This window comes from Mercenaria mercenaria, chromosome 6 (genome assembly GCF_021730395.1).
Source record: "Mercenaria mercenaria strain notata chromosome 6, MADL_Memer_1, whole genome shotgun sequence".
NCBI lineage: Eukaryota > Metazoa > Mollusca > Bivalvia > Venerida > Veneridae > Mercenaria > Mercenaria mercenaria.
In genome coordinates, this window is record NC_069366.1 from 23,921,553 (window position 1) to 23,939,186 (window position 17,634).

Sequence of the window (17,634 nt, forward strand, 5' to 3'; positions counted from 1 at the left end):
TAATTTCAGGAAGATCAATTGAAAAATATAGCCTCTATCGCATACACAAGGTTTTTCTTAGATTTGACCTAGTGACCTAGTTTTTGATCCTAAATGACCTATATTCAAACTTGACCTATATTTCATCAATGCAATTGTTCTGACCAAATGTCATGAAGATCAATTGAAAAATACAGGCTCTATCGCATACACAAGGTTTTTCTTTGATTTGACCTAGTGACCTAGTTTTTGATCCGAGATGACCCATTTTCGAACTCGGCCTAGATTTTATCAAGGCAATCATTCTGACCAATATTCATGAAGATCAATTGAAAAATACAGCCTCTATCGCATACACAAGGTTTTTCTTTGATTTGACCTAGTGACCTAGTTTTTGACCCGAGATGACCCATTTTCGAATTCGGCCTAGATTTTATCAAGGTTATCATTCTGACCAATATTCATGAAGATTAATTGAAAAATACAGCCTCTATCGCATACACAAGGTTTTTTTTTCGATTTAACCTAGTGACCTAGTTTTTGACCCGAGATGACCTATTTTTGAACTCGGCCTAGATTTCATCAAGGTTATCATTCTGACCAATATTCATGAAGATTAATTGAAAAGTACAGCCTCTATCGCATACACAAGGTTTTTCTTTGATTTGACCTAGTGACCTAGTTTTTGATCCGAGATAACCCATTTTCGAATTCAGCCTAGATTTTATCAAGGTTATCATTCTGACCAAAATTCATGAAGATTAATTGAAAAATACAGCCTCTATCGCATACACAAGGTTTTTCTTTGATTTAACCTAGTGACCTAGTTTTTGATCTCAGATGACCCATTTTCAAACTCGGCCTAGATTTTATCAAGGTAATCATTCTGACCAAATTTCATGAAGATTAATTGAAAAATACAGCCTCTATCGCATACACAAGCTAAATGTTGACAGACGACAGACGACGGACGCCGGACATCGAGCGATCAGAAAAACTCACCTGAGCATTGCTCAGGTGAGCTAATAAACACATTGCCTATAATTTGGTGAAATAAAATCTATAGGTCCGTGTGCTTATTTTTGAGATATTTGACCATGATTGAAGGGAACCGGACATTTAACGTTAATTTTAAGACATTATTTTGAATATTTTAACGTGCCATATGTTTTAATTTCATATTTCGACTTTAGAAATATAGCAACAGTGCCATTATAACAAATTTACTGACAGGTTTCGATTAATTCATAAATTTATTTTTATTTCCGCACGCCGAATCAAAGCTTTATTCTACGTTTTCCGGATATATGACGTTACGCCAATACTTCCGGGTTTTCAAACGTGCAGAACTACCGTTTTCCATATTTTCTATTGTATGTAATCAGCAACATAAAAATCAACATTTGTTACTTATTGATAACAAATGCCACCGAAGCATGACAAAAATGTTACAGCTGTCTGCGCGAATAAAACCCACATCATTTGATAACACTGACCTTGACCCAAGATACCCATGTTATCAGCGTGACACAGCTTGTCAATATGGCTAACATTTGTGTAAAATTATTTTCAAATCCCTTGATGAATGGCAGAGTTATTAACCAGACAAGAAACACCTTTGACTTCTAAGTTGACCTTGACCTTGGAGCTATGGGTGAATGCCTTGTGCATGACACGTCATCTCAATATAGAGAACATTTATGCCAAGTAATTCTTAATTCCTTTATCAGTGGCAGATTGATGGACGATTTTAATCTTAAACCTCTTAGTGTGAACTTTGCATTAGCGTTAGGGGTCTGAACCTTGTGCATGACACGTTTTCTCATTTATGCCAAGTTATTTCAAAATCCTTTCATCGGACCCGACACGAAACAGCAATAGTTTGTTTTAATGTCCTATAAAAGTAATATTCGGTTTCTGTGCATTTAAATATGTCAAATAAATGATAATGCCACCTAATTATTTGAAGCTGATGCTTTAGAAATAATAATATAATATATAATATAAATCGGCCTACTATAATAAAAGTTGTTTTCTATTAGTGTTCTACGCAGTGCTCTCCCTTACCTATAGAAATAGGGAAGCAACTCCTATGTGTAGATTTACTTTTCTTAAACAGACTGCCAGAGTCAAAAAAAAGAAGTCATATTTTGAAAATTATTGTTTCGTACTGGTAACAGGAAGAGGTTGGTAGAGTATGTTTAAATCTATGAATCCCACCACTATTTTTACACACTTGTCTATTTTAGTTGGATAAATAGTGCATTATATTTCCACTTTAACATTTTACCTCTTAGTGTGACATTAACCTTTGGGCTATGGGTCTGGGACTAGCGCATGACAAGTCGTCTGATTTTGGTGAACATTAATGCCAAGTTATTTTATAATCCCTTCATGTATGGCAGATCTACAATATGGACAAAATTTACATAAAAAAGACGCACGCATGCACGGACGGATTGGCAGAGCAATTTTAATATGCCTACCTTCGGGGGCATAAAAATGCAGAAATTTCACAAGGGAACTTTTAATATGTAATGCATCTGAATGCCATCATAAAACTTAATAATATATGTTACTGTAATATGATTAAAGGTTAAAAACTAAATATTTACTTGATTTTCATATTTTACCCCTAAATTGACAATTTACCAGCGGCCTCTTCCTCCACAACCATAAACCCGTAGGAAAAGCTATAGCTATGCTCTCGCAAACTATTCTACGAGGATGTAACCTTTTCTTCATGTTCAAATATATTACAACATATGCAATAGATACCTTATTCATTTAAATTTTGGCTCAAATAAATTATATAATATATGAATTTTATACAGAATATATCTTTGTTTCATTGTAAGATTTATTAAATAAAGTGTATGCTCTGTTTAACATATTCAATGTAAAGCAAATTTTCTTAATCGTTCATGTTTTAACTAATTTTTACACACGCTATATCTATAGTAGCTATGATTTTTATTGTAAAGATACCTCAGGCTGATATATTCTCATTAAGAATTGAAAACAAATAAATTATCAAATAAAAATGTGGCAGTTAATTTAGACCTGTAGGATAGACAGTATCAGTATCAGAAGTGATATGAAAGTGAGTCAATGCAGTATATAAATCACATTCTGATGTCAGTAATTGCCGATATTTATCGGTCTTTGTGCGAACGCGTGTCCTATTGGAATGTTAAACATTTTTTTGTATAGCTATAGTTACGTGCAATGATGTTACTTTGTAGGGATAATACACGTGTGTGTGTGTGTGTGTGTGTGTGTGTGTGTGTGTGTGTTTTAACATTTGTAGAAGCCCGCGGGATTGTTTGTGTCCGAGACCGAAGGTCGTTAATAGACGTGAATACACAAAACAAACGTGTATTGTCGCTATTCAAAGTATTCTTGCATAAAATAACATTACCTGACGACTGAATGCATTGTTTTCATATGTGATGACTTTACGATTCCGGTACATTTTAGTTACCATTCGTTTGTTCTTGAAACGGTAAACATGTATTAAATACCCATAACATTTTTATTTCTAGTTATTACAAGCTTTACATTACCCATAACTGTGCATATAACTTAAAACATTTGATTAACAGGAATACATATAACTTTACATTCGAATTATTTTGAGTACGTACACATTTAGAGTACAGATGAGTACGAACGTAGTGACAATTTTTCAAATGTTTTATCCGAATTCTTCTCGAAATTAGGCAAAAACAATCAGACTGATACTTACAAAAATCATTAAAATGATTCCTAAAAAAAACATTTGCGCAAGTTCCACGCAGTTCTTATATATTCACGCTTATCAACAAAACAATGAATCGACTCCGACTTATAAAAGGGGGTGTAAACAAGGTTGGAGCGAGTACGTACATTTTTGGGGATAGTGCGTTTGGTTTTGGTAACTGACACAGCAAAACATACTATGGATTAGATTGCATCTTTTATGCTACAAGAAGAGAATACTATGGAAGAGTCAAGACGCAGATACCAGATGTCAATCTGCAAAGAAATACATATATACATCCCTGACAAAGCATTTCAAAAATAAAAATCATATATTGCCTTGCTTGCACGTGATTTTTCTCCCGTTAATAAATGGGCGGATCAAGTAAATAAAGTATTTTTTATGCAAGAATGCCTGTAGTTAGCCAAAAGAATAGGACAGTAAACCTGTATCAAGATTCAATAACAATTTCAAAATATAATACCTGAAAATGCTCTCAAACATTTCCAGAAAACTATGTTTCATCCTAACACGACCCGATTTGTTTTCCTATTGAACAAAGAAGACTGAAAACTGTTTGTTCTTTTACAATTCACTGCTCTGACGTCACAATTATTACAGCATAGCGTCAAACGGCATAGCGGCGCGTCGAAAAACAAACCATCAAAAAAACAGGTAAATATTTGGTGGACGTCGTGAAGAAAATACTTAAAAAATCCTTGGTAACGTGTGAGAATCGAAATAATGTATCTCATTTCGTGATTTTTTTATTTTATTTTTTTTGTTCAGCTGCGCCCTCGCGATATAATTTATTTGCATCTGAACTCCATACACTCATTTTATTCAACGACAAATCACTGGATGATATAGCTATATTATTTCTTAAATAAACTATTGAAAAACATGTTTCAGTTAGTGTTTAAATGCAGAAAACATATCGATTCAGGTAGATCTAATATGCTGCCTGTTTTCCTTATTATTTGACAGTTTTTTTATATAAAAAATAGCATTGAAGACAGCAAACTGAACAAAGCAGCTGTCAGTTTTCAGTACTTTTCTCAAAAACTTCGCGCAACAAATTTATTTAGACTGTCACAGTAGATAGCGTGCACACTTTTGCAGCTGGGAAAAATATTTGAGGAAAGTAATGAGAAAGGATTACAGAAAATTGTGCGGAAAAAAGCGCTCATTTTTCTGTATTCAACACTCTTGAAAACCCGTCAACTAATACGGATAATAATGGTTTCCTTTATTTGGACATATTCGCCGTGTGTGTGATATCCAAAGGTCATGTGGGTTGGCAATCCTGTGATTCAAAGTACTGAAGTTTTGTCTAGCGAGTTTTTAAATTGAAAAATACAAACTGAAAAGTAAATCACTTACAGTTTGAAGTCTCTTTTAAGTCAAACAGCAGTACACATTCGTAAATCCATTGGTACTCCTGGTCACGCCGAAGATGAACGCTGTTCCATAAGAGATGCTCCTCCTCTTCTTCACCACCTTCCTTTTCTTCATTAAGACTAAAAATTAGATCGTTGTAAGACGATTCTCGGAGCTGGTAATAAAATTCTACTTTCATTTCTGTAGAGGTTGTATGAAACATTGGAGACGCCATTCTTGCACTTTCTGTTTCAGAACCGAATTTATTCTGATAGATCATTAAACGACCTGAAAATGCAAATGCATATTTTCAGTAATGTCAAACATAATTTCAATTTCCTTTAAAATAACGAAGCCAATAATCGAAATGAAATCGACAAAGATACTTTTCTGTAATATCAACAGTAACCATAATGTTGACTTTTCTTAAAAAAATATTTTTCTTAACCAATTATGTACACTTGTCAATTTGATGTATTCTAATTATTTGATGAAACTGAAAAATCAAAAAGTGACTTAAGTACCGGTGGAATTAGAAGGGTTTGTTGCATCAGTCATTCCAACTAAGCGAGCCTGATTCCATCTCCAGTTTATACTGCCAGATATCACTGTCATGTTGTAAGCGCATTTATCCTTATTAAAGGTACAGTTAACGCTTGGAATGTCCGGTCTAGTGTTGCACTCTATGTATGGGTCACCATCTATATTCATTCCAAAAACATTACTAATACATTGTATAATATCAGTAACTTCACTAATTGTGTTAATTCACATATCTTTTTATTCGATACTGTTATGATATTTAGCATTTTTTATTACTTATGTATAGGCATACGGCACGCCAATTGTCAAACTATTACGTGAACCCTAGTCTACGGTCGAAAAACTAGGATTAACGATCGATAAACCAGGTTTTTCGAATACTAATCTATATTTTCGAGCGAAAACATAGGATAACGCCGCGAATCATAGTTCACGCTCGTAAATATAGGTTAACGATTGTAAATCCAAGTTCACGGTCGTAAACATAGGTTCACGTTCGTAAACTATGGTTTACGAGCGGGAACCGGGGTTTATGAGCGTAAACATAGGATAACGATCGTAAATAGAGGATAACGACCGAAACTCATGATTCAATCGAGAAACCTAGTTTATCAAACGTAAACCATGGTTTAAGGTCGATATATAAGGATTATAGAATCAACAATGAATTTCGGGCGTGAACAAGAACGTAATTACTGGATAATTGGCTTACCATGAACTATAGTTTACGGACGTGAACCTATGTTTACGACCGTGAACTAGGGTTAATACGATAAGGCAATATACAACATGTACAACAATAAATATACTCAGCGTCACTGAAAAGTTACCAACCTAATGGACCTTATATTTTAAAAATCGCATTGGACTGTGTTAAAAGCATAATACGGCTACATTTTGACGCAACTGAGGCGTCACTGATATAAAGATTTGTCAAATTTGATTAACTCCATTTGAGCACGGGCTGCACGTGCAAAATGATTTTTTCCAGCAATATCGACATGTACGAAAATTTTATCGCAAATCATTCATCGCACTTGAAAGTTAGTCAACAGACTAAAAGGAATACGTTAGAAAAAAGCAGACTGATATCCTTGCTAAAAATGCCACGTTTAAGGCACGATCAGCGCCATCAGGCTATTGCATGGTTGCCGCAGAACTTTTATGTCGTGAAATTGCACGTCGAATGTGCTGTTCTCACCTGACAGTCATGAAATAGGTTAGAAGTCATGATCAGACAGGGTCTATGAGTAATAGACCGCGCATAAGCCATGAAAAAGTGACGTCGATATTATAAAAAAGTAAAGAGGTATATATTAAGTGGTAACTTTTCAATGACGCCAAGTATATATTTTTTCTACGATTTCTAGAGCTAAAAGTCTAACGTTTATAGTCGTAAGATAGTATTGTAGACTAATCATGTTTAAGTTGAAAAGTTGGACGTCATGAAGACGTCGCTTTCGTTGGCTGAAATACGTTTAAAACCCTTAAACAGTAATAAAAAAAATAAAACATGCCAAGTATCAGTGTGGCAGCTTTGGGTCAGCAGTACATAGCGATATGGTATTTTTCAAATTTGAGGGGTCAACGCGAAGGTGATTTAAGTGAATATAAATAAAGAACACTTAGAACATTGTCAATATCGCTCCTCGATATATATCTTTGTTGATTAGGTTTGAAGTTAAGACTAAAATCTACGTTTTTAACAACCGATGAATCTAGAGACGAGTCACTGGTCATTTGCAGAGAAAAAGGGTAGAAGATTCGCTCTGTTGTTTAGAGTTGACATAGACTATCTATAACTTATCTATAATAAAATGTTTCTTAGGTCTACATATTTGATAATCCAAGTTTTTTTTACCAAGAACGTAATTACTGAATAACTGGATTACCGTGAACTATAGTTTACGGATGTGAACCTATGTTTACGAGCGAGAACCTATGTTTACGACCGTGAACTAGGGTTTACGAGCGTAAACCATAGTTTATGAACGTGAACCCAGGTTTACGTTCGATAAACTAGGTTTTCCGATTGAACAATGAATTTCGGTCGTTATCCAATGTTCACGAGCGTGAACCTATATTTACGGTTGTTAACCCATGTTCACGGTCATAAACCCAAGTTTACGGTCGTTAACATAGGTTCACGTTCGTAAACCATGCTTCACGCACGTGAACCCAGGTTTACGCTCGTAAATATAGGTTAACGCTCGTAAACTTAGGATAACGACAGAAATTCATAGTTCAATCGAGTAACCTAGTTTATCGAACGTAAACCTGGGTTTACGAGCGTAAACTATGGTTTACGCCCGGTATCGTAAGTTTTCTCTCGAAAATATGGGTTGGTATTTAAAAAACCCAGTTTTACGTTCGAAAAAAAAACCAACCTAGTTTTACGATCGTTAATCCTAGTTTTTTTACTGTGAACGGGGTTCACGTAATTATTGGACAATTATTGGACAATTGACTTGACTTGCCATATAGGGATACTATAATACATTCTAACACGTTGCTATTTGTTTTCCTATTAACTATTTTACGTCACAATTGAGTGGTTAAGGTCGCTGAAATTAAACCGCTGGCAAAACATCGATGTGGGTTTGAACCACACTTGGGACTTTAAATTCTTCATGTGAGGAAGCTAGCTGCGGATGGTCGGTGGTTCTACCGAGGTGCAATCTTGTGATGAAATACACGGAGGGGCACCTAGTAACTTTTTCCATCACCAAAGCTGAAAATACGCCATATGACCTTGAACTGTGTCGGGTCGACGTTAAACCCACCAAACAATAATAAATAAAGAATCAATAAGTCTTAGTATCATACGTCTTTACGGCGCGCTTGAAAAAGAAATCCAATTTAGCCTAGTGATCTAGTTCTTGATTCTGGCAGACCGAATATGCCCTTCATCAAGACTTTAAAAAGACATTTACAATCATTTCATAAAGATCAATATAAAGTGTGGATTCCAGTAAGAAATCAATACTTTTTACTTCACATATCCACCAAGGTTTTACCTTAGGTGGCACAGTTTCAAACTTGTCCTTGATTTCAGTGAAGAGATATTTCTGAAGCTCAGACATAAAATGTAAAGTTTGGTCCAATAACATAGATGCTTTAACCCAGATAACAAGTTTTGTAACTGGGCCTAGATTTCATACAGACAAACAATATAACAAACTTTTATGAAAATCAAGCCGAAAATGTTTCTTAATTGTTAGCAAGATTTTTCTATGATTTGACTAAATGACTAAGTTTTACAAACAATTTTAAACAAGATGATGATGACCCTAAATCGCTCACTTAAGTAATACGAGCAACATGTTTAAAATGACAATCTGATGAAAAATATCAGAAAGTAGGTCAGTAGGCCACAGTCATGGTCACTGACAGTCAGTTTTAAGAATGGTGTTCAAAACTGTAAAATGTCATTTAAAAAAAAACAACTGCAAATGTATCATAAAAAACAAGGAACTTGGTGAGTAGGTCAAGGTAACAGTCAAGTGGGATCTTCATTTAATTTTAATTAAACAGTCTAAAAGTGTTGTTTTTTAAGTATTTATTCCTATATAACTCACGGGGTACTTTTCAATAATTTGAACAATCTTTATAAAGATCCATTAGGCAATGCTACATACCAAATATCAAAGGCCTAGGCCTTGAACTTTCAGACAAGAGCATTTTTTATTTTTCCCTTATATAAGTGGGTGGAGATATAATAACATCCGGGTACTAACAATATAACGCGAAATTTCAGTTTGTTTCATTATTATAAAAGAATTGTCTTCGCGTACCTACAATATTACTTGACACGTCAATATTTTACATGCTGACGCTCAAATTTCTTATACGATTTGTGACGTCAAATTTGACGTCATTTGGGCTGTAATGTCTATCACTTGGTGTTGTGGTCACGCGAAGGATAAGCACATTAAGGAGGTAGGTTACCTTCATATTTGTATGTGCGCATGTCCAACCGGAAGCTAATGTGACGATTTACGACGACGTTTACGACAAACTAAATGTGTTTGTATATTCATTCTTCTGAAAACAAATCATGAACCTGTCTCCGATCTGATGCTTTATGGTTTAATAATGCAGAAATAATGATGAAATTGCCGCAGAAACGCTTCAAAACAATGTTGCCTTAAAATGACGTCATTGACGTCATGACGTTACGTGTCAGTTACCGCGCAAAATTAATAGCTTTTATTTTGAAAGTACGTAATTCTGTGCATTTTCTTTATTTGAACTATTTTCAAACAGCTATTATTTGCTGAAACATTTTTTATGAGTCTTTTGCTCTGAATAACAATCAATATTTTGCTTCTTTTATGTAGTTATATTGAAATGTTATGCGGAATGTAAGAAAATGGATGATGGTAACCGATGTTATTTGGAATATAGTTGGATGAAAGGTTACTTGTTACGGCCATTTTCAAATAAAAAACTTGCAGTTTGATTTGTAATACCTATTTTTCAGTTTTCATTGATAATTTGTTAGTTATATACTAAAACTAAGCTCTAAAATTGTTCAAATTTCAGTAGAAAATTGTGATTTCTTGAATTGAATTGATGTTACCATGGAAACGAAGCCCGTGACCTATATATCTAAATGTAAAATTCAAAAGCGTTGACACTGGTCTATTTAAGGAACACGGCTTCGGCTTTTTATTTTCATTACAACAACATCCATGAGAATAATAGCACATGCTGAACGATTTTTCCATGAAAAATGCAAGACGAAGGGTACTGCTGCAAGTATTTTAAGCTGTGAAATTTGTTTGAATAAATACAAATAACACGAAAATATAACTTACGTTTGAAATAATATGTTTTGAAGCTACATTAACAAGAAATTATAATTTTATTCAATATTTTTTATAAGAAATTGCGACAAAAAGCAAGATATAAGCTATTTTAAACATCTCTGTTGCCATGGTTACTTTAAACTTTAAGAAAAATAGGGTACCATGTAAAGTGCTTGGTATTTTGCTAATAATATTACCCAAATATTCCATGTTGGTCATTAACAGAATGGCACTGAAGCCGTCGAAAACCCCGTTTTTATACATAGCTGTTTAAAAATGAGAGAAAATGCGTTACCATGGAAACACGAGCCCCGCGACATATACATTTTAAGCTTATATTAGAAAGCTAACGCGCATACTAGTAAAATTATCAATTATGCAGACTTCTATGGATATCAGTGAAACTAAAATACACTGAAAAGTGTTAAATATCCGTATTTTCCTTCTTCTTTCAATATAAAATACCTTTGGAGGGTCATGTTCTTTAAACCTGGATAAAAATTGAACTTGAAGGGCCAGAGAAAAACGAAATTGAGATTGTAGCTGTTAAAACATCATATTACACAAATTACAAAAAATTGCTGCGGTTCAACTAATTTGAATTTACCCTGGTAACAAGGTAACCTACCTCCTTAAATTCGAGTTGTTCAAAAATTAGGATTTACCTAGTGACCATAACTCACTATCGTCTAAAATTAAAACAAATCACAAGGTATGCAACAGGACTTCACAAAAACTCTGCAAATCTGTTTTAGAATATCCAAGTGATATTTACGGAAAGTTAAACCCTGTTCGTTCTTGAATACTGTGTTAATAAGGACGTCTGTAGAAATCTGAGTAAACCATTGAATGATACATAGAAATGTCCGAACTACTGTAAACAACGACCGTTACTGTAGACCTAGCTATTATGAAACTGAACGTAACCAATACAAATTATTATTTGTACCGAATATATTGGATAAAAGCACAAAACAAACTAATAATTATCATGTTAAGGCAGTTTAGGCGTTCCATTGTAACCATTTATCAGCGATAACTCTGATAACACGATAAAGCAATATGCAACATGTACAACAATAAATATATTTTTTCTACGATTTCTAGAGCAAAAAATCTAACGTTTATAGTCATAAGAAAATATTGCAGACTAATCATGTTTTAGCTGAAAAGTTGGACGCCATGAAGATGTCGCTGTCGTTGGCTGGAATATGTTTAAAACCCTTAAACATTGATAAAAAATAAAACATGCCAAGTATCAGTGTGGCAGCTTTCGTTCAGCAGTACATTGCAAATATGGTATTTTTTAAAATTCGAGGGGTCAATGCGAACGTAATCTAAGTGAATATAAATAAAGAAACACCTAGAACATTTTCGATGTCGCTCCTGGATATATATCTTTGTTGATTAGGTTTGAAGTTATGACTAAAGTCTACGTCTTTAACAACCGAAGCATCTAGTGACGAGACAATTTACTTTGTTCAAGTCATTGCTCAATTTACATAGAAAAAGGGTAGATGATTCGCTCTGTTAGAGTTAACATAGGCTATCTATAACTTATCTGTAATAAAAAAAAGTCTCTTAGGTCTACATGCGGATCAGCTGCATATATTTTCACATGCGTGTAAGTCTGCTAGATCTAAAATAATACATCTTATCAGAAATTTATTAAGAAAAAAACAAGGTTTAAGTTCTCTGTATTTACTTAAAATATACATCAAAATGCGCCATTTGCCGATCTCACTTTTAGAAAAATCCGAGGGAGGATCCCCCTTACCCCATCCCATCACCCCCAACCACTACACCATTCGGTCCTAGCTACGCGCCTTATATAAAAGAAATGATAAATAGAATCTATGACATTAAATTAGCAATCCGAAATATAGCTTTGCATCGAGAAAGTTTCATTCTTTCTTTTTGCGCTGTGTTATCGTTGTAGATCTCGTGCATGTTTCTCGAAACAAACCTATAAAGTTTGATGTGCAAATTTTACACCTGGCTGTGATGTCATGCATGGCGCTATTTTAGTGCGAAGAAAGAACAAGACCTTATTTCTCGATGCAAATCCAGTATGTTTTCAAGTACACCTATTAGAACTTTCGCTTACAAGCAGTTATTATATGGTTGAAAAATCTTCTTAAACAGAAGTTAAATTGATTATATCTTCGTTAATGAAATCGCAGAGATGGGTAGAAAACAGACGTCACAAATGATGTCACACTCCCGATGTAAAATCTGAACATCAATTCGAAACGATATTGACGTTTTAGGGTCCATTGTAACTTTACGGAGTTCATGATTTAGTATAAATGAGCCGTGCCATGAGAAAACCAACATAGTGGGTTTGCGACCAGCATGGATCCAGACCAGCCTGCGCATCCGCGCAGTCTGGTCAGGATCCATGCTGTTCGCTTTTACAGCCTATTGGAACTGAGAAACTGTTAGCGAACAGCATGGATCCTGACCAGACTGCGCGGATGCGCAGGCTGGTCTTGATCCATGCTGGTCGCCAACCCACTAAGTTGGTTTTCTCATGGCACGGCTCAAATGATGAATAAACTTACGGCAACGTATACCCTGATCGTCATAATGGCTACAGTATGGTGTACTGTATCGACAATCAAATATACTGCTCTCATTCCCTGTAAGACAGTACACATAAGACATATGAATCGGCGCAGAAGTATACCCGAACCTCAGTCTATAGTAGGAAGAGTAGTTTCTGAAAACACAAAACAATTAATGTCACACTTCTAGCACCACAGATGATTTAAGTCGTTTATATCCTTAATCGATTTGTCGGAGAGTGAGTGGAGTGTAATCGGTGTCCGTTTATTGTCATTCACTGAATTGCAGGCAAGAAAACGAATAGCTGCGGCACGGAAAAGGAAAGTATTTCATGTTCTGTTTGTGAAATCGAAACCCATTCCACTTCAATTTGTTATATTCCTATTGTTAAACTGTGTACCAAAAAGTATTTCAAGGTGATGTCACGTTTTGAATTCCTGATGATAACAACAAGGCAGTCTGAAAGACAGCTAAATCCCCCGCCACTGCTATGGATAGTGAAAGGGTAAACCTTTGACCTTTAGTTGTGCCTTGACCTTGAACTGACATGGCTGTTTCATGAACTATGCACAATATCTTGTTGAGGTGATCATTTGACCCAAGTTTCATGAAAATCCTTCAAGGGGTTTAGGAGATACAGAGCTCAAACCTTTGACCTTGAGTTGTGGCCTTGACCTTGAGTTGACATGGCTGACTCATGAGTTCTTGATGAGGTGATGATTTGACACAAGTTTGATGAAAATCCTTCAAGGGGTTTACGAGATACAGAGTGGACACAAAATGGAAGGCTCAAACCTTTGACCCTAAGTTATGACCATGACCATGAGCCAGTATGGCTTACTCATAAGTTCTGCACATCGTTTTGATGAGGTGATAATTTTACCCATGTTTTATAAAATCCCTTCAAAGGGTTTAGGAGATACAGAGCGGACACAAAATGGAAGGCTAAAACCTTTGACCTTGAGTTGTGATTTTGACCTTGAGCCAGCATGGCTGACTCATGGGTTCTGCACATTGTCTTGATGAGGTGATCATTTGACCCAAGTTTCATGATTATCCTTCAAGGGGTTAAGGAGATACAGAGCGGACACAAAATGGAAGGCTCAAACCTTTGATCTTCAGTTGTGACCTTGACCTTGAACCGACATGGCTGACTCATGAGTTCTGCACATTGTCTTGATGAGGTGATCATTTGACCCAAGTTTCATGATTATCCTTCAAGGGGTTTAGGAGATACAGAGCGGACACAAAATGGAAGGCTCAAACCTTCGACCTTCAGTTGTGACCTTGACCTTGAACCGACATGGCTGACTCATGGGATCTGCACATCGTCTTGATGAGGTGATTATTTGACCCAAGTTTCATGATCATCCTTCAAGGGGTTTAGGAGATATAGAGCGGACACAAAATGGAAGGCTCAAATCTTTCACCCTAAGTTGTAACCTTGACCTTGAGCTGGCATGGCTGACTCATGGGTTCTGAACATCGTCTTGATGAGGTGATGATTTGACCCAAGTTTTATAAAATTCCTTCAAGGGGTTTAGGAGATACAGAGCGGACACAAAATGGAAGGCTCAAACCTTTGACCTTGACAAGGCTGACTCATGGGTTCTGCACATTGTCTTGATAAGATGATTATTTGACCCAAGTTTCATGAAAATCCTTCAAGGTGTTTAGGATATATGGAGCGGACACGAAAGTGTTACGGACAGACGGAAGGACGGAAGGACGGACGGAGACCATTCCTATAACCCCCCACCATTTGTGGCGGGGGATTAAAAAAAAGAATATTCAGTTCTTTCCAAAAACCGTTATGTTATGATTCAACCAAATAGTTTCATTTGTCTACCAGAAAGGAACAATTCTTATAACTTAATATTGAGGTATGGTACCTTCATAACAGACAATAAACTAAAACAATAGAAATTCATACGTGACTTCGGTGAGCTCAACAAGGCAATTTCAAGCATAAATATTAATGTGGAATGTAAAGTAAGTTACACACTACAATATCCGACCATGATACCTACAAAAACAATGCATTTGCAGAATAGAGGGATAAAAATTCTGACAGCTCGTGAAAACTAATGACAAACTTTGACAGGTATAAGATGACTCATGACCTAATAAGTTTTTTTTTCTGTTATCTCTAACTTCCAGTTTGATTTTCTTAAAAATGGGTATTCTATATTGTAGCTTACAACTCGTGAATGAAAACAATATAAGAATATATTGTTACCTCACTGTCGTTTTGTCTATCTAAGTCACGTACGAATTCCTATTGTTTCAGTCATTTGTCACTATTTAGAGCAACTCAGAGTGTTGCAATCATACAAAAAAAGAAAACATCCCTTATTTTCACATAGATATTGAGGATTTATCTAATGAGCACATGTATTGGAAACACACTTTTAATACCAATTGTGTATTGCAAATATGCTAAACTATCTCAGCCGTGAAGTGTCCTTAAAAATATTCTATGTTAAAAAGGGGCATAACTCTGTCTAGATTCAGACTTAAGAGTATTGTTTCTCCTGGTGTAGACCTTGACAGTAAATAACTATTGTAAGTTTCAAATCAAAAGCTTTAATAGGTCTAGTAACACTCACAGAGATATTTGATGTATCAAAAACTTTGTAAAGTCAGCTAAAAATTCTATATTTTCATAGCAGTAAATATTCAAGTCACATAATATTATTATGTATGTGGTAAGTGTGGTGTAAGGTTATGCATTGTTGTTTATTACATATTTTCTAACAGCATTTATTTAATTATTACCTTAAGGCTTAGATTTACGTTTTGAGAAACAAAAATCAAACAACGCCAAATCATACAAAGAAAGAATTGTTTGACATGAAAATTGAACAGCATGTAAAACATGTATATTACTTTACGAAACAAGTGTCAGTATACTAAAGGGGTTCCACTTCGGGACAGTCAAACGCCTTTAAAAACTCACCATTTTTAAAGAGCTGTTACATATGTTCGTTTAGATGCATTAATTTGCAATAAAATGCGAGTGGTGAAATTTCACATAACAAGGTGGAACACACTTTTCAGGAATTGTTTATCTTTATTTCTTTACAAATGGCTTTATTTTCAAAGGGCGACATCTTTTTTTCGAATGTTTTAAGTAGCCGTCGTAAGGGACAGCACGGCAGAACAGATAAAATATTAGTAAAGATGGTGTTCGTTTATCAAATATTTCTGTGTTTTGATGATATACTCCTAAACCTTGAGAACCAGTTGAGCCGTGCCATGGGAAAACCAACATAGTGGCTTTGCGTCCAGCATGAAACCAGACCAGCCTGCGCATCCGCGCAGTCTGGTAAGGATCCATGCTGTTCGCTAACAGTTTCTCTAATTACTATAGGCTTTGAAAGCGAACAGCATGGATCCTGACCAGACTGCGCGGATGCGCAGGCTGGTCTGGATCCATGCTGGTCGAAAACCCACTATGTTGGTTTTCTCATGGCACGGCTCAGTTAATGAATCTGAAATAAGAGCGTCCTCTATACCGTATTTTGCACACTATCGTCGTACTTAATTCACTTAGGTAACAAACAGTAAAATAAATAGAATTGTAAGATAAAAATCAATGATCAAACATGATTATTTTCAAACATCAACACTTACTGTTTGAGGTTACACTGATACTAATCTGGCTAAAGTACATATCCTAGAGATGGTACCTACCCAAATAAATCAAAGGGGGACAACTCTGAATTGACCAATAAACTGAAGCCAACATTAAATATTGATCAAAAGTGAAAGAAAAATCAGATAGGTCCTTTTTCAAACAACTTATCAGACAGACAAAATATGACCTACATTTTTTTTAAATCCCTTTGTATTCAATATACAATATGCACGCTTTTCTCATGACTTACATTGACAGTTATTTAGTAAGTTGTAGTGAGGCCCTGATAGAAAGTTTAGTAATGCATGAAGATTATATAGAATAATGCATAGTTTTTTACATTCCTTTGAAGAAAATTAACGACATTAAGAAACGTTATTAAGTTTTGATCCTTTAGCCAAAGTTATTTATTTATTGTTCTCAATGGTGATACATTGGTTTACACAACATTTATATATCAAAATGTAAAATGTATATATCCAACAATGAGAAATAACAAAAAAAGTTAAATTGGTAACACAAAAATTCATTGTCGTCAAATATAATTACAATGTTTTAAGGTAATGGTTGTAATTACTACATATTAAGGTAGCTGATAGATAATGACTCTATGTAATGTATTTTAAGCAATTCTTAATTTAAACATTCTCTGGAGGGAACTAGCACGATCATTTGCTTTCCTTGAAAAACGAATAAATGCTGAAAAAGCATATGGAGATTACTCTATTTGATGATTTTCGTTACAGGTCAACTACCCTAAACAAACTAAAAGGTGTTTTATTTATTGTTGAAAACAAAGTAATCAGATAATTTCAGATATCAACATTAACTTAAAACTTATACTGTTTACAAAACTTGAAAAAAGTTTTTTTGGTGCCTCTCATTTACAAATATATCAACAATTATCACCTGAATTGAGTGCATTCATAAGTGGAAAATATTGATGGTAAAATGGTGTAGGGGTTTGTTTA

At 35.0% G+C, this 17,634-nt stretch overlaps 1 protein-coding gene across 1 annotated transcript in view; it reads right to left on the reverse strand.

Moving 5' to 3' along the window:
* Window positions 1-17,634, reverse strand: part of LOC123549403 (uncharacterized) — a 137,630-nt gene that overhangs the window by 50,963 nt on the left and 69,033 nt on the right. Inside the window, exons 38-40 of the mRNA XM_053546709.1 lie at window positions 13,020-13,177; window positions 5,626-5,802; window positions 5,105-5,389 (exon numbers count right to left, since the gene is read on the reverse strand). Coding sequence (XP_053402684.1) covers window positions 5,105-5,389; window positions 5,626-5,802; window positions 13,020-13,177 — 620 coding nt within the window. The remainder of the gene's footprint in view (window positions 1-5,104; window positions 5,390-5,625; window positions 5,803-13,019; window positions 13,178-17,634) is intronic.